This window comes from Martes martes, assembly GCF_963455335.1.
Source record: "Martes martes genome assembly, chromosome: 10".
NCBI lineage: Eukaryota > Metazoa > Chordata > Mammalia > Carnivora > Mustelidae > Martes > Martes martes.
Genome location: NC_137898.1, coordinates 59,022,783 through 59,044,514, shown reverse-complemented (window position 1 = coordinate 59,044,514; position 21,732 = coordinate 59,022,783). Strand labels below are relative to the sequence as shown.

Genomic DNA, 21,732 nt, shown 5'->3' with positions numbered 1-21,732 from the left:
TTGTTTACAATAAGCTCTGTGCATAGTTGGGTCCTCTGGAGCTGTGTAAAGAGTTTAATAACAGAAAACATTTCTTTTTTTTTTTTCCAAAGATTTTATTTATTTATTTGACTGACAGAGATAAAGTAGGCAGAGAGGCAGGCAGAGAGAGGGAGAGGAGGAAGCAGGCTCCCTGCTGAGCAGAGAGCCTGATGCGGGGCTTGATCCCAGGACCCTGGGATCATGACCTGAGCCGAAGGCAGAGGCTTTAACCCACTGAGCCACCCAGGCTCCCCCAGAATACATTTCTTGATATTTTTGCCTTATCATTTGCACTGGTGGTAGTTAACTGGGACATTAGGCACCTTGTTTGAGATACTGCAAAAATAGAGGATACAGGAGTGGTTTTTAAAAATTTAAAGGCTTTTACAAACCTCTGGAGGAGGATTTGCTTGATTCTTGGGATTCTCAGAGTCCAGTTAATGTGGCTTGTTAAATTAGATTTATGAATACCTAAAATAAACTTGCATACATTTTAAAATGATATGTGGTATCTCATTGTGGTTTTGATTTACATTTCCTTGATGACTAGTGATGCTGAGCATCTTTTCACGTACCTGTTGGCCATCTGTATGTCTTCTTTAGAAAGCTGCCTTTTCAGGTTCTCTTCCCATTTGTAGTTGGGTAATTATTATTTTTTTGCTATTTAGTTATATTAGTTCCTTACGAATTTTGGGTATTAACACCTTATCAAATATTTGGCTTGCAAATATTTATCTGAATTTATAGGTTTTATTTATTTATTTAATTTATTGCAAATATTTATCTGAATTTATAGGTTTTCTCTTCATTTTGTTGATTATTTCTTTTGCTATGTAGTTTTTTAGTGTGATTTAGTCCACTTGTTTATTTTTGCTTTTGTTACTTGTGCATTTGTGTCATATCCAGAAATTTATTGCCAAGATCAGTGTCAAGCTTTTTTACTGTATGTTTTCTTCTAGGAGTTATATGGCTTCAAGTCTACATTTTAGTCTTTAATCTATTTCAAGTTAATTTTTGTGAGTGGTGTAAAATAGGGATCCAGCTTCATTCTTTTAAATGTAAATACTTGGTTTTCTCAGTACCATTTGTTGAAGATACTCCTTTTCCTATTAAGTATTCCTGGCTCCCTTGTCAAATAGTAGTTGACCGTATATGCATGGGTTTATTTCTGGGCTCTTCTGATTCACTGGTCTGTATGTCTTTCTTTGATGCCAGTACCCTACTGTTTTGACTACTTTAGCTTTGTAAAGCTTTGTACTTTAGCTTTGTAATATAGTTTGAAATCAGTAAGTGTGATACCTCCAGCTCTGTTTTTCTTTCTCAGAGTTGCTTTGGCTCTTCAGTGTAATTTTAGTTTTTTTTTTCATTTTTGTGAAAAATGCCATTGGAAATTTGGTATTGCATCAAATCTATAGGCTCTGGCTAGTATGGATATTTTAACAATATTAATTCTTCTGATCCATGGACACAAGATATTTTTCCATTTATTTGTGTCATCTTCAGTTTCTTTCATAAATGTCTTAGAATTTTCAGTGTTCACGTCTTTTACCTCCTTGGTTAATTTCCTGATGTTGGATTTTGTTAAATATTTTTTCTGCATCTATGGAAATGATCATGTAGCTTTTCTCCTTTATTTTGTGTTGAGTTAAACTGATGAATTTTTGGTTCTGGAACCATGCTTGCATTCCTCAGATAAACCCGATATGGTCTTGATGTTATTATTATGTCATATTATCCTTTTTATATGAAAATATAAAATGGATTTGATTTGCTAATATATAGTTAAGAGCTTTTACATCTATATGTATAAGGGATATTAACTGTAGAATTTTTGTTGTTTTTCGATGCTGTCTTGTTACGTTTTCCTGTACGGGTAATACTGGCCTCCTAAAATGAGTTGGGAAGTGTTCTCTTTCTTTCTACTTTCCGGAAGAGTTTATATATGATGCTGTTATTTCTTAAATGTTTGCTATCAAACTGTTAATTCTATATTAACAGTGAAGCCATGTAGGCCTGGAGTTTTTGCTTTTGGCAGATGAACTATTTTTAAACATTTTTTATTTAAATTCAATTTAGTTAACATATACTGTATTATTAGTTTCAGAGGTAGAATTTAGTGATTAATCAGTTGCATGTAATATCCTGTGCTCATTACTTCATGTGCTCTCCTTAATGCCCATCACCCAATTAACCCATCACACCCCTCCAGCAACCCTCAGTTTGTATCCTGCAGTTAAGAGTCTCTAATGGTTTGCTTCCCTCTCTCTTTTCATCTTACTTTATCTTCCTTCCCTTCTCCTATGTTCATCTGTTTTATTTCTTAAATTCCACATATGAATAAAATCGTAGGTATTTGTCTTTCTCTGCCTGACTTATTTCGCTTTGCATAATACCCTCTGGTTCCATCCACATCTTTGCAAATGGCAAGATTTCATTTTTTTTGATGGTTGATTAATATTCCATTATCAATATCTATATCTATATATCTCACATCTTTTTTTTTTAAAGATTTTATTTATTTATTTGACAGGCAGAGATCACAAGCAGAGAGAGAGAGGAGGAAGCAGGCTCCCCGCAGAGCAGAGAGCCCGATGCGGGGCTCGATCCCAGGACCCTGGGATCATGACCTGAGCCGAAGGCAGAGGCTTAACCCACTGAGCCACCCAGGCGCCCCTATCTCATCTTTATCCAGCATCTGTTGATGGACATTTAGGGACTTTCTATATTTTGGCTCTTATGGATATTGTTGCTGTAAACATTGGGGTGCATGTGCCTCTTTGAATCACTATGTTTGTATCCTTTGGATAAATACCTAGTAGTGCAATTGCTGGGTCGTAGGGTAGCTCTGTTTTAAAGTTTTTGAGGAACCCCTCAAAATCCTTGAAAACACAGGCAGCAACCTCTTTGACCTCAGCCACAGCAACTTCTTCCTAGAAACATTGCCAAAAGCAAGGGAAGCAAGAGCTCATTAAAAAAAATGTTTTTAAAGATGTTATTTATTTATTTGAGAGAAAAAGAGAGAGCACAAGCAGAGGGAGAGGCAGAAGGAGAGGGAAGAGCAGACTCCCCACTCTGCTAGGAGCCTGATGTGGGGCTCAATCCCAGAACCTGGAGATCATGACCTGAGCTGAAGGCAGACATTTAATCATCTGAGCCACCCAGGCACCCTAAACATCTTTAATTTTGACAAAGTTCATTTTAGTTCCTTTTTTTCTTTTGTTGATATGCTTTTGGTGTTCCATTTAAGAATCTGTTGCCAGGGGATGCCTGGGTGGCTCAGTCAGTTCAGTGTCCAGCTTTTGGTTTTGGCTCGGGGCATGATTTCAGGGTGCTGGGTTTGAGCCCCACTTTGGGCTCCATGCTCAGTGGGGAGTCTGCTTGAGCATTCTCTTCTTCCTTCTCTGCCCCTTCCCCTGCTCTCTTTTGAAAATCTGTTGCCAAATTAGAGATCTTGAAGTCTTAATTCTGTGCTTGCTTTTAAGAGTTTTGTAGTTCGGGGTGCCCGGATGGCTCAGTGGGTTAAAGCTCTGCCTTCGGCTCAGGTCATGATCCCCGGGTCCTGGGATTAAGCCCCACACTGAGCTCTGCTCAGCAGGGATCCTGCTTCCCTTCCTCTCTCTCTGCCTGCCTCTATGCCTATTTGTGATCTCTGTCAAATAAATAAATAAAATCTTTTAAAAAAAGAGTTTTATAGTTCAAAAAAAAGAATTTTGTAATTTCATCTCTTACATTTAGTTTTCAATCTATTTTGAGTTAAGTTTTATATTTGGAATGGGATGGGGTCCAACTTCATTCTTTTGTATGTGGAAATTCACTTTCCTAGCACCATTTGTTGAAATGACTACTCTTTCTCCTTTGAATGGACTTGGTGTCCTTGTTGAAAATCAGTTGGATATAAATATTTGGGTTTGTTTCTGGATCATCAATTCCATTTCATTGAAAAATAATATAAACCAAGTAGGCCTCACAGACATAATACAGAACACTCCACCCAACAAAGCAAGATACACATTCTTTTTAAGTACACATGAAATATTCTCCAGAATAGACCATAAGTTGGGCCACGAACAATTATCAGTAAAAGATTCCAATCATAGAAACTATCTTCTCTGACCCAATGGAATGAAGCTAAGGAAATCAACAGAAGGAAAACTGAAAAATTTGCAAATATATGGAAATTTAACAACATATTCTTAACTAGTAGGTCAAAGAAATCCCTGGGAAAATTAAAAAATACTTTAGCAGGAATGAAAACAAAACACAGTATACCGAAACTTAGTGTATGCAGTGACAGTACTGTGGGAAATTGATAGCTCTAAATACCTACGTTAAAAATAAAGATCTCAAATCAATCTAAATTTATACCCAAGAAACTAGAAAAAGAGCAAACCAAATACAAAGCCAGCAAAAGGAGGAAAACAATAAAGACTAGATCAGAGATGAAATAGAGAACAGAAAGACAGTAGAGAACTAATGAAACCAAAGTCGATTCTTAAGAGACAAACCTTTAACTACTCTAAGAAAAGGAGGGAGGATGCAAATAACTAAAATCAGAAATGAAACTAGGGACGTTATGGGTCCTGGGTAGTTCAGTGGGTTAAGCATCTGCCTTTGGCTCAGGTCATAATCCCAGGGTCCTGGGATAGAGCCATCATCATCAGGCTCCCTGCTCAGCAGGAAGCCTGCTTCTCCCTCTCCCACTCCCCCTGCTTGTGTTCCCTCTCTTGCTCTGTCTCTCTCTGTCAAATAAATAAAATATTTTTAAAAAAGGGACATTACTCTCCATTCCACCATTGAAATAAAAATATTGTAAAAGAGAACTATGAACAGTTGTATGCCAACAAATTGGATAACTTAGAAAAGACAAATTCCTAGAAAAATACAAATTACCAAAACTGATTCAAGAAAAAAAATAGAATTCTCAACAGACCTTTCAAAGTAAAGAAATTTCATCACTAATCAAAAGCCGTCCAACAAAAAGTCCTTGACAACACAGCTTTTCATGGGTGGATTTTTAACAAACTGTTAAAGAGTTAATACCAATCCTTCTCAAACACTTCCAAAAAATAGAAGAGGAGGGAACACTCGTATTCTATGAGGTCCTCATTACTCTGATATGAGAGTCAGACAAAGACAACACAAGAAAACCAAGATCAATATCCCTTATGAACACTGATGCAAAGATTCTCAACAAAATACTGACAAACCGAATCTGACAACACATTTATAGAATTATACAGTACGATGAAGTGAGATTCATCCCAGGAATGCGAAAGTTCAGCGTAAGAAAATCAGTGAGTGAAATACACCATATGAATAGAACAAAGGAGAAAAACCACATAACCATCTCAGTAGAGGCAAAGAAAGCATTTGACAAAATTTAACACCTTTTTGTGAAAAAAATTGCTCAGTAAACTAAAGGCATAGCATAGAAAATACAGTCAATGATATTGTAATAGCATTGTGTGGTAACAGATGGTAGCTGCACTTGTGATGGTCCTGGTGTAACTTATAGAGAAGGTGAAATCACTGTGTTGTATACCTGAAACATTGTAACACATATAAACACATGTAGCATTAAGTGCCATCTACTCAAAAAATTTTAAATAAATAAATAATTTAAAAACACATTCAGGAAACTAGGAATAAAAGGAAACTTCCTTAATATGATAAAGGGCACATACAAAAATCCACAGTAACATACAGTTGACCCTTGGACAACATGTGTTTGAACCATGTGGGTCCAATTTTTTTGGATAAATATAGTCCAGTACTATAAATTTATTTTCTTTATGATTTTCTTAACATTTTCTTTTATCCAGCTTAGATTATTGTAAGAAAATGGTATCAATATGTATAACAAACAAAATATGTGTTAATTGGCTGTTATTGATAAGTCTTCCTGTCAGCAATAGGCCATGAATAGTTAAGGTTTTTGAGGAGTCAACGAGACTGCTATTCTCTTGGCACTTAAACATTATAATTTGATATGTAAGTGGTATTTGTTTCATTCATTTTTTTGAATTATTAAGTTTTAAAAATTCATTTGAAATATTTGGTTACATTTTTTTTAATCTGCTCCATGGCAGCATTTTTCTTATGAATGTCCTTTGGCTCCTGTTTTCCTTTAAGTTTTGCATTTATATTTTCTTTTTTTTTTTTTTTAATTTTATTTATTTGACAGAGAGAAATCAGAGCTAGGCAGAGAGGCAGACAGAGAGAGGGGGAAGCAGGCTCCCGCTGAGCAGAGAGCCCGATGCAGGGCTCGATCCCAGGACCCTGAGATCATGACCTGAGCCGAAGGCAGAGGCTTAAACCACTGAGCCACCCAGGCGCCCCTGCATTTATATTTTCTATTCCTGCTTCTTTTTTGGGTTATTTTTTGTTTTGAATGAAGAGACTTCTTCCTGTACTACTTTTTAGGATATTGGAAGTAGGTGTCTCAGGGTAGCTACTGTTTTCCAGATTTACAGGAATTTTCTTTATAACCAGGCTTGTATGTATGAACTTATTTCATTCTCCTCGGCCAGAGAAGAATTGCTGCTTTAGGACTGTTCATAGTGTAGGCTGTCTCACTATCTTTTTGCCATACCAGCAGCCTAATTTCTGCTAGTGTAGCTTGTTTGTGTGATTCCTTATTTAGTACTGTCTCCTCTACTACTTCAGACTATGAGGAGCAAAGTTCCTTCCCCTTGCTTATGTCCCCTTTTTTTGTTGTTGCAAATGTGGTTTCCATTTTATACCTCAGGAAGTACACTTGAAAAGATGTCTGCACAACCCCCTTCAGTTTTGGAGCCTGATGCCTTATATTCACCCTCTTTCTCCAGTTTTGTCTCTCTTTTGGCCTTTCACTTATATTTTCATATGTTTCCTAGATTTATTGGAGATCACGTTTGCTTTTTTATTTATTTATTGCTTTTGGGTAATTTCTTAGAGTAAGGAGATTCTCACTTTGCTCTGTCATCAACACCAGAGTCACTTAAAGTATATTTTTTTGTTAGTGCTTCACATATTCATTTAGTCAAAATATTTTAAACTGGATTAAATTTCATAATTATAATAAATGTGGAATGTATTTGCACTTAATAAAGACTCTAGCATTTAGTATGTGCCAAGTCTGTTCTAAGTGCTTTACAAATATGTACATTTCATCCTCATAATAATCCTATGAGGTAGGTGTTCTTCTTATAGGAAACTGAAGCACAGGTAGGAAAATTAACTTGCCCAATGTTGCCTAATGAATAAGAAATAGGAACACTTTCTACTTTTCATTTTATGATGATAGCATTTTGAATCTTGGCATCATCCATTTATGCCTGTACTAATGAATCCCTTGAGAGGAGAGTCCATGTCTCATTCATTTGTAATTCCTGTGCCTGTTTAGCAGAATACCTGAAATTCAGAAGATACTCGGTGAATGTTGGTGAATATTTTTATTAGGAGCCAAATAATTTCCTCTCTGCAAGACTTGTATAGTTTCAGTTCTTTATTCTACTTGTTTTGTATAAAAATATTTTTTTTGAGTGCATCACACAAGCAGGGGAGAGGGGCAGAGAGAGAGGGAGAAGCAGGCTCCCTGCTGAGCAGAGAGCCCGATGTGGGACTCAGTCCCAGAACCCTGAGATCATGACCTGAGCCAAAGGCAGACACTTAACCGACCGAGTCACCCAGGTGTTCCATAAAGGGTTTTTGATGAAAGAGTTGTCGACATGCTCATAATATAAGTATACTAGTTCCCTTACACCACTTTGCTGTCCAGGCTAAAATATTCTTTTTATATCCTGATACTAGTTGTATTTATACAGTGTTATTTGTAAAATAACAGGGTGAACTAACTCAGAATACTAAAAATGTGGTAGTCATCTTATAGTCCATTTGCTTTTATAGCTGAGTTTTATTCCATTTTAAAAATATATCACTTTTGATATTCTTTTTTTAAAAATTATTTTTATTAATATAATGTATTATTTTTATTAATTATTTTTATTAGTATAATGTATTATTTAACCAAGGGGTACAGGTCTGCGAATCATCAGGCTTACCCATTTCACAAGAATATATCACTTTAAAAATTTTTTATATAAATTCCAGTTAGTTAACATGTAGTGTAATATTAGTTTCAAGTGTACAATGTAGTGATTCAGCACTTCCATACAACACCTGGTGTTTATTACAAGTGCACTCCTTAATCTCCATCACCTATTTAACCTATCCCCCTACCCATCTCCCCTCTGGTAACCATCAGTTTGGTCTCTATAGTTAAGGGTCTGTTTCTTGGTTTACCCCTCCCTCCCTCCCTCTCTCTATCTCCCTCTTTCTTACCTTTGCTCATTTGTTTTTGTTTCTTAAATTCCACCTGTGAGTGAAGTCATATGGTATTTGTCTTTCTCTGGTTAATTTATTTCACTTAGCATAATACTTCTTGCTCCATCCATGTCGTTGCAAATGGCAAGCTTTTATTCTTTCTTTCTTTTTTTGGCTGAGTAATATTCCATTATATATACCTGTATCTATCTATCTATATACACATACATACCACATCTTTATCCATCATCAGTTGATGGGCATTTGGCTCCTTCCACAGTCTGAGTATTGTAGATAATGCTGCTACAAACATTGGGGTACATGTATCCCTTTGAATTAGTACTTTTGTATTATTTGGGTAAAATACTTAGTAGTGCTATTGCTGGATCATAGGGTTGTTCTATTTTTCACTTTTTAAGGAACCTCCATTCTGCTTTCTAGAGTAGCCATACCAGCATTCCTACCAATAGTGCAGGAGGGTTCCCCTTTCTCCACATCCTTGTCAATACCTGTTGTTTCTTGTGTTGTTGATTTTAGCTCTTTTGACGGGTGTGAGGTGATCTCTCATTGTAGTTTTGATTTGTATTTCCCTGATGATGAGTGATGTTGAGCATCTTTTTGTGTGTCTCTGTTGGCCATCTGTATGTTGCTTTGAAAGGTTGTCTATTCGTGGCATCTGCCCATTTTTTAATTGGATTATTTGTTTTTTGGGTGTTGAGTTTTAGAAGTTCTTTATGTATTTTGGATATATATTGCTGTTTGTTGATCTATTATTCCACTGATGAATACCTGGACTGTTTCCTGTTTTTGTCTGTTCATGAATAAAGGTGCTATAAATATTTTCATGAAGTGTTTTTAGGGACTTATGTTTTCATTTCTCTAGGTAAATGCCTACTTCTAAATTGCTATGTCAGGATAGATAAGTGCTTAACTATATAAGAAATACCATATTTCCCCCAAAGCATTGTATTATTTTATATTCCCACCAATAACAAAGTTTCATTTATCTGTAGGCTCACTGATATTTATAGTTACCAGTGTTTTAAATTTTAGCCATTTAGTGCATGCATTTATCTTTATTTTTAACATTCATCATTATGGTTGTTGATATCCTGTTTCCATTATCACCATTAATAATTTGAACATTTTGGGGGCACCTAGGTGGCTCAGTTGGTTAAGCCTCTGCCTTCAGCTCAGGTCGTGATCTCAGAGTCCTGGGATTAAGCCCCACGTTGGGCTCCCTGCTCAGCGGGGAGCCTGGTTCTTCCTCTCCCTCTCCCTCTCCCCCTGCTTGGGCGCTTTCTCTCTCTGTCAAGTAAGTAAACTCTTAAAAAAAAAATAATAATGATTTGAACATTTTTAGGTTTTCTTCTGATCCTGGTGATGAATTACGGAATTAGGGAGTTCCCAAGACAACTCGTACTTTTTTTTTTTTTTTAAGATTTTATTTATTTATTTGACAGACAGAGATCACAATTAGGCAGAGAGGCAGACAGAGAGATAGAGAGAGAGAGAGGAGGAAGCAGGCTCCCTGCTGAGCAGAGAGCCCAATGTGGGGCTCAATCGCAGGACCCTGGGATCATGACCCGAGCCGAAGGCAGAGGCTTTAACCCACTGAGCCACCCAGGTGTCCCGACAACTCGCACTTTTGACAACAACTGCAAGTTTGGAGGTCTCTGGGATTACCCTCACTTCTGAAATGACTTGCAAAATCAGGGGTCCCCTGGACCACCCTTAGATTTGATAATTTATAGAAGGACTCACACAACTCACTGAAAGTTTACTGAAGTTTTTTATAATGAAGGGATCTAACTTAAAATCAACCAAGGGGAAGAGGTATGTTTGGTTACTTGGATGTGATTGACTGCCCATGGGCTAACCTTAGTTTCCAGCTCCTTCAGAGGTTGAGTTCATACCATGTGCCCCAGCCCCCCTCTTCTCCACACCACACTCAATAAATCACATTGTTAGCATAGGCTATTTGGCATGGACTAAAGTCCCCAGGTAAATAAAAACACTGTTATCAGTCATAACATTCCAGAGGTTTAGAGATTACTCCCCAGAAGCCAAGGGCAAAGGCCAGACCTCAGTCATAGCTGTGAGATCAGTCAGCGCTCCCTGATCTCTGGGTCCCAGCTATGCTGGTAACCAGTTAAGCCCACCTGTGGATCCCTGCCTCTTGCTCCTCTGCATCTTCAAATAATTTTGTAAGCACCTTATTTCTTGCATTGACTCACTTTGGACTGGAATGTTTCTGATGCTGGAAAGAAAGGAAGAAAGAAAGAAAGAAAGTGAGAGAGAGAGAGAGAGAGAGAGAGGAAAAAAGAAAAGAAGGGAGAAAAGAAAAGGAAAAAGGAAAGGAAAAGAGAAAGGAAAGGGAGAGAGAAGGAGGGTAGGAGGGAGGAAAAGATACCCCCAAACACAAAAATTTAGTAACTGGAAAAGAAAACATTTTGATTCAAAGAGGAAAAGACCCCATCCCCCCCACCTCCCCTCCAGCAACCCTCAGTTTGTTGCCTATAGTTAAGAGTCTCTAATAGTTTGCCTTCCTCTCTGTTTTCATCTTCTTTTATTTTTCCTTCTCTTCCCCTTTGTTCATGTTTTGTTTCTTAAATTCTACATATGAGTGAAATTATATGATATTTGTTTTTCTGTGACTGACTTATTTCACTTAGCATAATACCCTTTAGTTCTATCCATAGCGTTGCAAATGGCAAGATTTAATTTTTTTGATGGCTGAGTAATATTCCATTTTATACACACACACACACACACACACACACACCCCCATACCACATCTTTATCCATTCATCTGTTGATGGACATTTGGGGGCTTTCCATATATTAGCTATTGTAGACATTGCTGCTATAAACATTGGGGTACAGGTACCCCTTTGGATCACTGTGTTTCTATCCATTGGATAAATACCTAGTAGTGCAATTGCTGGGTTGTAGGGTAGCTCTATTTTAGGTATATTTTTGACTTATGTTTCATTGTCTCTCTGTTTACTCATGTTCCATTACTAAGCTGTCTTAAGTATTGTCACTTTTTTTTTTTTTTAAAGATTTTATTTATCTATTTGACAGGGAGAGAAAGCAGATGTAGGCAAAGAGCAGGCAGAGAGAGAGGGAAGCAGACTTCCTATTGAGCAGAGAACCTAATGTGGGCCTCAATCCCAGGACCCTGAGATCATGACCTGAGCCCAAAGCAGAGGCCTAACCGACTGAGCCACCCAGGAGCCCAAGTATTGTCACTTTTTAAATTAATTTTTATTATCCGGTGAGAGTAGGTCTTTTTAAAAATATTATTCTTTTTCAAAATGTTTATAAGTATTCTTAAATGTTCATTTTTCTTTATGAACTTTATAATCAACCTATCTAGTTAAAAGAAAAATATTTTTGAAATAATGGCCAACTTAACTCTCCAACCCTTAGCAACCACTGATCTATCTACTTTCTGTCTCTGTAGGCTTGCCTATTCTGGGACATTCTGTATGAATGAAATGATATAATACGTGGCCTTTTATGTGACTTCTTAGCTAGTGCTTTCCAAGTTCATTCATATGGCATCATGTATCAGTATTTCATTCCTTTTTTTGAGTAATATTCCATCATATGAATATACCACATCTTGTTTATCTGATCATCAGTTGATGGACATTTGGGATGTTTCCACTTTTTGGCGGTCATAAATAATGCTGCTATGAACATTCATTTACAAGTTTTTGTATAAACATATGTTTTAAGTTTTCTTGGGTATATACCTAGGAATAGAACTGCTGTGTCATATGGTAACTCTTGGTTTAACCTTTTGAGAAACTCCCAGACTATGATTTTCTGAAGCAGCTGCATCTTTTTACATTCCTGCCAGCGTCGTTTCTCCAATGTCCTTGCCATCACTTGTTCTTGTCCATCTGTTTAATTATAGCATCCATTATATTTCTAAAGACGTTTATGAGAAACTGATGTTGAATTTTAACAAATGCTTTTCCATCTTATGTGGAGATTATGAGAAGTTTTTTTTTGTTCTGCTCTCTTGACTATGAATTATAATAAATAGATTTCTAATATTAATGATGTTGATTTTGAATAGTTGTCAACTTGGATTTGTTTTCTTTCGTTAGAACAGAAAATTACTTAGTAGACATGTAATTGTGTCATAACAACTAAAAATTCCACTGAGAGCTTTAAAATTAGTTGATATGCATGTTCAGAGTAAAAGAGTTCCTATTTTCTTGGTGACTTCACTTGAATATCCTTATTTCAAGATGATTTACAACTAAGCTTTCAAGCTAAATAAACACTAAACACTAAATAAGTACTACTACTAAGTAAAGAGCTTAAATATTTGCTTTCATGTTTTGTAAAATATTAAAAAATTCTACCTCCTTCCAAATATGGGTAAGTTTTCAGATTTTTTAATGGGGAAAGTATAAGCTAGTTCATTTTATTTTATTTTTTAAAGATTTTATTTATTTATTTGACAGACAGAGATCACAAGTAGGAGAGAAGCAGGCAGAGAGAGGGGGCGGGAAGCAGGCTCCCTGCTGAGCAGAGAGCCCAATGTGGGGCTCGATCCCAGGACCCTGGGATCATGACCTGAGCTGAAGGCAGAGGCTTTAACCCACTGAGCCACCCAGGTGCCCCAAGCTAGTTCATTTTAATTAGTTTCTTTTGCCTGGGTATTTATGGTAGGTGGGAAGATCACATATTTGGTAGTACTAGTCATAATAATTTCTGGTACAATTTTATTAAAACAACATGAGTACATAAAGGTGTATACCTGTGTTTATGTGTGTGCATTTATTTAAAAATGAGGACATTTTTTCTAACATGATAGATATTCTTACTAAAACATCAGAAAATAATGGAAGCAAAAGCAAAAGAAGGAAGTTGAAAGCCTTTAATCCTACTACCCAAGAAAACTTAATTACTATTTTGATGTGGTGTTATATAAAACAGTATATGAATGCATACAGTGTATTTATATATGTGTATATAATATATAGTTTGTATGCTTTAAGGACAATAGATTCATTGTATTATATTTAATTTATTTATTAAAAAGATTTTATTTATTTATTTGAAAGAGTGAGAGAGAGCATGAGAGGGGAGAGGGTGAGAAGGAGAAGCAGACTCCCTGCTGAGCAGGGAGCCTGATGTGGGACTTGACCCCAGGGCTCTGGGATCATGACCTGAGCCGAAGGCAGTCGCTTAATTAATTGAGTCACCCAGGCATCTGACTTATTATATTTTAAAGGACTGTGTTAAATGCTTTAAAAAGTACAGTACCCCTTAAGGAAAAGGTATGCTATACTTTTTTCCACCTTTTTACTATAGTAAAATATGTATGGCATAAAATGTACTATCCTAGCCATTTTTAAGTGTACAGTTTAGTGGTATTAAGTATTTCATATTGTTCTTCAACTATCACTATCATCCATCTCCAGAACTCCTCAACTTGTAAAACTGAAACTATACTGGTTAAATAATGACTCCTCTGATGCTCTCCTTCCAGCCCCTCGAAACCTCCATTCTTTCTGTCAATATGATTTTCCTATATGATTCTGTCTATATGGTTTTTTTTTTTTAGATCTTACTTACTTATTTGACAGAGATCACAAGTAGGCAGAGAGACAGGTGGAGAGAGAGGGGGAAGGAGGCTCCCCACTGAGCAGAGAGCCCGATGTGGGGCTCGATCCCAGGACCCTGGGATCATGATCTGAGCCGAACGCAGAGGCTTTAACCCACTGAGCCACCCAGGCGCCCCTGTCTATATGATTTTGACTACTCTAAGTACCTCATATAAATGGAATCCTAGAGTATTTGCCTTTTTGTGACTGACTTCATCGAGTGTAATGTCATTAAGGTTCATCCTTGTTATGGCATATATGTCAGTATTTCCTTCCTTTTTAAGGCTATATAACAGTTATTCACTAAAAACAAATTTAGTAAGATCTTAAATAGTTGTTTTTCTTATATAAGAAACGAATAGTCATGTTGGTAAATTTAAAACTGTTAAAGTGGAAGTTTTGGCTTAAATTATCTTTTTTTTCCCCCAAATCCCACCCTTTTCTTTATATTTTTCACTTTTTACTCTGATATTTCTGCCTTAGTGAAGTGCTTTTAAGAGTATAGATACCTGGCCCCTAACAGAAAAGTCTTAAGCTCAAACTATTCAAAGTAAATTGTCAGTATTAACATATTTCATTGACTACCTTGCCTATGGTTTATAAGGTGTACTGTTATTTCATGTACTATTGAAGTAAAAGAAAATACTGCTAATCATTACTAAAAGGTGAATCCCAATATCATAAAGGTTAAAATGTGAAAAGTGTTACCATAGAATCTGTCAAATATAATACATGTATGGAAAGGGTGCATCCATTATACCACATTTAGTGTCCTTGTACTTTGTTTTGTTAACTCTTGCTACAAAGGACTGGAATGAAGGAATTGATTTGACTGTTCTTCATGTTGCTAAGCTGATCAAAATTTGATTTTCTTCTTTTCAAAAAATTTTATTCATTTTAGAGAGAGCGAGAGCGGGAGAAAGAGAACACATGGTGGGGGAGGGGCAGTGGGCGAGACAGTCTTAAGCAGACTGTGCACTGAGCATGGAGTCCGATGGAGGGGCTCGATCTCATGACCCTGAGATTACCACTTTGGCCAAAACGAATAATCAGACGTGTAACTGACTGTGCCACTCAGGCACCCCTGATTTTTTTTTTTTTTAAGATTTTATTTTTTAAGTTATCTGCACCCAGCATGGGGCTTGAACTTAAAACCCTGAGATCAAGAGTTACATGCTTTACCAACTGAGGCAGCCCTCCAAATTTGTGGTGCCCCCCAAATTCAATTTTTACTTTGTTTTCTGTAGTTCCCTCTACACTGATTAAGTTCGGTAAACATTTTTAGTGCCTACTATGCATTAGTCCTTGTCATAAAAGTACATATATAGCTTTTCCTGTGTGTTAGACACTGTTTGAGCACTTAATGTATTTTAATTACATAAATTTTACACTATCCCTGTGATGTGGATACTGTTACTATCCCCATTCTGAGGCACAGAGCAGTCAAGTGACTTGACCAAGGTCATACAACTAGTACATGGTGGAGGCAGGATTTGAATGTTTGATTTGATTTTCTGACTCCAGAGTCTTTTGTCAGCAGTACTCCTAGGAACATAAATGAATAATATATTGTCCTTTCCCTGAACACAGTTTACCAGGTAGTATCTGAGGGTGGGTTGATAAATTTACATAAAATTTTTGTTATACTCCTGGTAATGAATTTTTATTTGTGTTTTTTAGGACATTCAGTCAGAAGAAAGCTGCCATTGAAAGAGAGTATGCACAGGTAAGCTTGGAAATTGAGGTGACCATTCTAGGTATACCTCTTCTTTGGCTTAAAGGCAGATGTGGTTGTTGGAGAGAAACTTTGCTATCCCTGCATCCTGGTTTTTTTTTTAAATTTCTGGCTATCTCACTTTGATCCTCCTTTTTACTTCATTTGAATCTCTAGACGAGGAGGGAAGTGCCTCCTTATGAAGGTTATGAGCCTTTGGAGAGAAGATAATATTTATAGAATTTTTAAGTATTTGCAAGTGTAAGTAATAATAATGCATACATTTTATGAGTATATATACTTGACCCTTGAACAAAATGGATTTGAACTGCACGGTTCTGCCTATACATGGGATTTTTTCCCCCCAATAAATTTATGTACAGTTTTGTGAATGTATTTCTTCTTCCTCAGTTTTGTTACTAACATTTTTTTAGGTTGTTTTTTTGTAAAAATACTGTATATAATATATATATACAAAATATGTGTTAATTGGCTGCTTATGTTATCAGTAAGTCTTCTGGTCAACAGTAGGGTTTTTAGTAGTTACATTTTTGTGAATCAAAGTTGTATGTAGATTGCTGACTACATTGGGGGTTGGCACCCCTAATCCCCACATTGTACAGGGGTCATCTGTATATTCATTCTCTAATATATCCTATTCTTTACAGTCTTATGGAAGTTAATTTTATTTTACCCAGTTAGGCATTTATTTCTATTTAGGTCCCTGTTGATAGAGAATGATGTACTTTCAGTGGATGGCATAGTGCTCTTTCTAGGGAAATTTAAGCATTTCCTTCTTTTATTTTATTTTATTTTTTTTTAAGATTTTATTTATTTATTTGACAGACAGAGATCACAAGTAGGCAGAGAGGCAGGCAGAGAGGAGAGAGGAGGAAGCAGGCTTCTGCCGAGCAGAGAGCCCGATGTGGGCCTCGATCCCAGGACCCTGGGATCATGACATGAGCCGAAGGCAGAGGCTTTAACCCACTGAGCCACCCAGGCGCTCCTCCTTCTTTTATTTTAATTAGAATTTTATTTGCTCCTAGATACCTAAATGTGCCAATAAAAAATTATGTTGGTATATCATTTTGTAGATATGTAAAGAATTAATAACTACCTTTCCTTGTATAAAAACAGTTTGACATGATTTGGAAATTTTGGCCCTTTCCACATAGAAAGTATATTCCACATACTTTCTATGTGGAATAGAATTCTAAAATTGATGTCTTCCCACTCCCCAAATTATAAATGTCAGGTTTTGATTTTAGTTTTATTCTGATTTCACTGTGGTTAACAAGGTAATTGTATTTTATTTGGTAATCTTAGAAGATAATTATTTCTCGAAAGATAGACTCATTAATTCATTAATTCAGTCAATAGTTATTGAGTGCTTGTAAATCAGGTACTTTACATAATGAATTAGTGTCATTTTTAATAATTAGTGTTGAACCTTATTCTATGCAAATTTAATAAGTACTAGTAATGATAGCTAAAATTTATTGAATCCTTGTACTAGGCATTTTGCTGATTTTTTTTCATACAATTTCTTTAATGTTCTTCTGATTATTTTATTTACATTATCTGGTGTAATCCTCTCAACAGACCTGTAAAATAGGGCAGTTATTATGCCTTTAATAGATGTTTCCACTGAGACCAAAGTATGTGATCTGCCCTTAAAATTTATATGAAATGAAAATTTTTGTATATTTGTCTGGAACGTGATTTAAAGTTTTAATAATCAAATAAATAAGACAGGCTGATTATTAAAAATATAAGACAGTACATTAAATTGCATGAAAATTAGCAGTACTTTGTCCCTATCACAATCACCATCCTCAGAGAAAAGATTAAAAGTAGATGACTATTTTGGTTCTCCTGGTGATCATTTCCATGTCTTTAAATAATGTGCTTATAACTGATTCATGATTTATCAATTCTAGACATTATTGCTAGATTATTTCATATAATAAATAAGAAATTAGTTTCCTAAGCCATTCCTTTTGGCCTACTCTTTCCATTGTAATTCGGCACTATTTTGGTGCCTTTGTTATTTTTCTAATTCTAAATGATATATTTAGACTTCTTTCTCTTGTTCTGTTAAGTTCTGTTAATGTATGTTTTTATGTGTATTTGTGTATTTATAACATATTTATGTTATTTGTGTGTAGACATATGTATTTTTGTGTATACATAGGTATATAGTATAGTGGAATTGCATTTTACAGAGCAGTCTAATTTATTCTTGAAAAACTTCTTTAAATGTCTTTCAAGTAAATTATACCTGGTTTTGTTTATACAATTCTATATAATAATGTATAAACTGTATAAGATACCTAATGTACATTTTAAAATTTCATAGAGTAATAATGTTCAGAAATTAAAGTGTTCCAGTGTCTCTCTGCTTGGGAGAAGTCATTTGGAGAGTCAGTGTGCTGATTCTTCTTTTTTTTTTTGTCATATTTACTTCTTAGGTGATTTTTCTCAGTTCTTCTTACTCTTCAATATTTTTCCAATTAATTTTTCAATTTATTTCTTGATGGTATAGACAAAGCTATCTCTACACTCTTCTTCAACTGCCTCACTGGTGTTTTTACTTCTTATCAGTAGTAGAGAAACCCCTCAAATGTCTGACATTCTATCTGTGGATTTTGCTAGTATCCACTGATGGTGTCAGACTTACTATTTGCATTTGCTATCTGAGGACCTACCCTCAGTGGTGATGGGATGTGGTCAGAGAGGACAGCTGGACTATTTAAATTATTTTTTTTTCTTTCCTTCTCTGGCTCAGTATAGGGTTGAAATTTTGGGGGGTAGATTTTAAAAATTGAAATGGGGTGCCCGGCTGGCTTAGTCAGTAGAGCATGCAACTTGATCTTGAGGTTGTGAGTATAGGTGCAGAGGTTAAAATAAGAAGATTTAGAAATTGAAATACACCATATATACACTAAGATGGACAAATCTTGAGTATACTGTTTGATAAATTTTTATGAAGTGAACAGAGTCCCGTAGCTACTATTCAGATTAAGATGTAAAACATTAATTACCAGGGTCCGAGAAGCAGTCATTACTCCTACCTTTCAGTGGTAAACAGTACACTGATTCTTTTTTTTTTTTTTTTAAGTTTTTTGAATTTATTTATTCGACAGAGAGAGAGAAATCACAAGTAGGCAGAGAGGCAGGCAGAGAGAGAGGAGGAAGCAGGCAGAGGAAGCAGGCATCGGAGCACAGAGCCTGATGTGGGGCTCGATCCCAGGACCCTGGGATCATGACCTGAGCCAAAGGCAGAGGCTTTAACCCATTGAGCCACCCAGGCGCCCTAGTGAACTGATTCTTATCACAATAGTTACCACAAACAGTTTACTGTTTTTGAATTTAAATTAAATTTAAGTTCAATTCAATTCAATTCAATTCAAATTAAATTAAATGATATCCTGTACTGTGTATTCTTCTGTGTCTGATTTCTTTCATTCACCATTAAGTTTTGAGCTTCATATATGTTGTGTGTAGGAGTAGCTTATTCCTTTTCATTACTATATAATATCCACCGAATGAATATGTCACAATTTGTTTTCCAGTTTACTGAGGATTAAAATTTGAATTGCTTCCAGTTTTGGATGATTTTGACTAGTGCTTCTAAGGAAAACTGTTGTATATGTTTTTTGGTGGACATATGGATGCATTGCTGTTAGGTAAACACCTGGGAGTAGAACTGCTGGGTCACTGGGTATATATGTGTTAGCGCTTTATTAGTTACAGCTGGTTTTCCAAAGTGATTATACCAGTTTACATGCTCAGCAGCAAAGTATGAGAGTTCTGGTTGCTCCACATCTTTGCCAACACTTGGTATTGTCTACAATTAAAAGTGACATTCTGATGAATGTATAGTAATAGCCTATTTTCTTTTTAATAAGCTGTTTAGAAATTGATGTATAACATGCGTACAGAAAAGTGTATGAATCCCAAGTACAGCTCCATGAATTTTCTAAGTGAACACACTCATATAACTAGTACCCAGGTCAAGAAACAGAACATTAATACCACCCCAAAAATCTCTCTTGTGCCCCTCTCTCTTTACTGTTCTCACTCTTATGCAAGTATTCAACTGACTCTTTTCTTTTCTTTTTTGAGATTTTATTTACTTATTTGTCAGAGGGAGAGAACAAGCAGGCAGAGTGGCAGGTAGAGGCAGAGGGAGAAGCAGGCTCCCCAGCAAGCAAAGAGCCCAGTGAGGGACTCGATCCCAGCATCCTGGGATCACGACCTGAGCCAAAAGCAGCCACTTAACCAACTAAGCCAACCAGGCGTATCTGATTTTTTTCTTAAACAGCTTTCAGGGTGCCTGGCTGGCTCAGACAGTAGAACATGCAATTCTAGATCTCGGGGTTGTGAGTTTAAGCCCCACTTTGGGTGTAAAGATTACTTAAAAATAAATCTTAAAAAACAAACAAACCAACCCAGCCTTATTTAGTTATATACCTGTGGAACTATCATCACAATCAAGATAAGAACATGTCTGTAGCCACCAAGAGTTTCCTCATGTCTCATTATAATCCCTCCCTTTTACTCATCCCTCAGTGATTATCTTTTCCCTATTATCACTCAGGCAATCACTAATCTACTTTATATCAGTATAGATTAGTCTGCATTTTTTAGAATTTTAATTCTATATAAATGAAATTATATGGTATGTACTCTTGTCTGGCTTCTTTTATCAGCATAATTATTTTATAATTTATGTTGTGTGTGTCAGTAGTTCATTTCTTCTTTTGTTTTCATGCTGAGTGGTATTCTATTATATGGATATACCACAGTTTGTTTATCCATTCACCTCTTGATCGATATTATGTTTTATATTTAGATATTTTAAATAAAGATGCTATGAAAATTTTTGTATGGACAGATGGTTTCATTTCTCTTGGGTGAATACATTAGAGTAGAATAGCTGGGTCTTCTTAAGTAATTGCCAGATAATTTTCTAAAGAAGTTATGCCATTTTATATTCCCACCAGCAGTATATGAGAGTGTCAGTTGTTCTATATTCTCCCCAACACTGGATATGGTCTTTTCAATTCCAGATATTGTAATAGGTTCACAGTGATATTCATTGTGGTTTTAATTTGCATTTACCTAATAGTTAATGATGTTAAGCATCATTTTCATGTGTTTATTTGCTGTTGGTACATATTCTTTGATAAAGTGTTCAAATCTTTTGCAAATTAAAAAAAGTGATTTTTTTCTTATTTAAAAAATTTTATTATGAAAAATTCTCAAGCATATATAAAAGTAGGGATTAGAAGAGTGAATTCTTACTAGCTGCTACCTGGCCTCAACTATTACCAGTGCATTACCAAACATTTCATTTATAGCTTCCTGCTTGCTTTCTCTTGCTAAATATGTTTGAGAGGCATAACTTTTGCATCATTAAATATCATCCATTTGTAATGTATAATTAAATTTTTTTTTGTTTATAGGTTTATGCAACTGTCAGCACAGTTTAGTTTTAGGATATTTCTATTAATCCAGTGAGTTTTCTGTACTTGTTTGCAGTCAATTTCTGTTTCCTCAGGCGGCCATCAGCTTTATGTCTCTGTAAGTTTGCCTTTTTGGACATGTCATAAAAATGTACTCTTACAACAAGATGTACTCTTGCCTGGCTTTCACTTAGCAAATGTTTTTGAAGTTCGTACATGTTTTATCATGTATCAGTAATCCATTTCTTTTGTTGGTGAGTAATATTCCATGGTATGGATACACACACACACACACACACACACACACTACATTTTTGTTTAGCTCTTCACTAATGGATAGATACTTGGATTGTTTCTGGTTTAGGCTATTATATATAATGCTACTATAGACATTCACATAGTAGTCATTATTTGGACCTGTGTTTTCATATTCTTGGATGTATATCTTGGACTAGAATTGCCAGGTCATTTGGTAAATTTATTTTTAACTTTTTAAGAAATGGTCAAACTGTTTTCCATATTGGCTGTATAATTTTGCATTCTCATCAGCAGCATATGTAGGTAGCTGCTTATGTGTAAGTCTATTTCT

At 35.7% G+C, this 21,732-nt stretch overlaps 1 protein-coding gene across 2 annotated transcripts in view; it reads left to right on the top strand.

The window, feature by feature from the left end:
• The window catches only part of FCHSD2 (FCH and double SH3 domains 2), a 289,905-nt gene that overhangs the window by 26,191 nt on the left and 241,982 nt on the right, over positions 1–21,732 (top strand). For both annotated transcript variants that reach the window (XM_080816044.1, XM_080816045.1), the window contains exon 3: positions 15,639–15,684. In XM_080816044.1, coding sequence (XP_080672170.1) covers positions 15,639–15,684 — 46 coding nt within the window. The remainder of the gene's footprint in view (positions 1–15,638; positions 15,685–21,732) is intronic.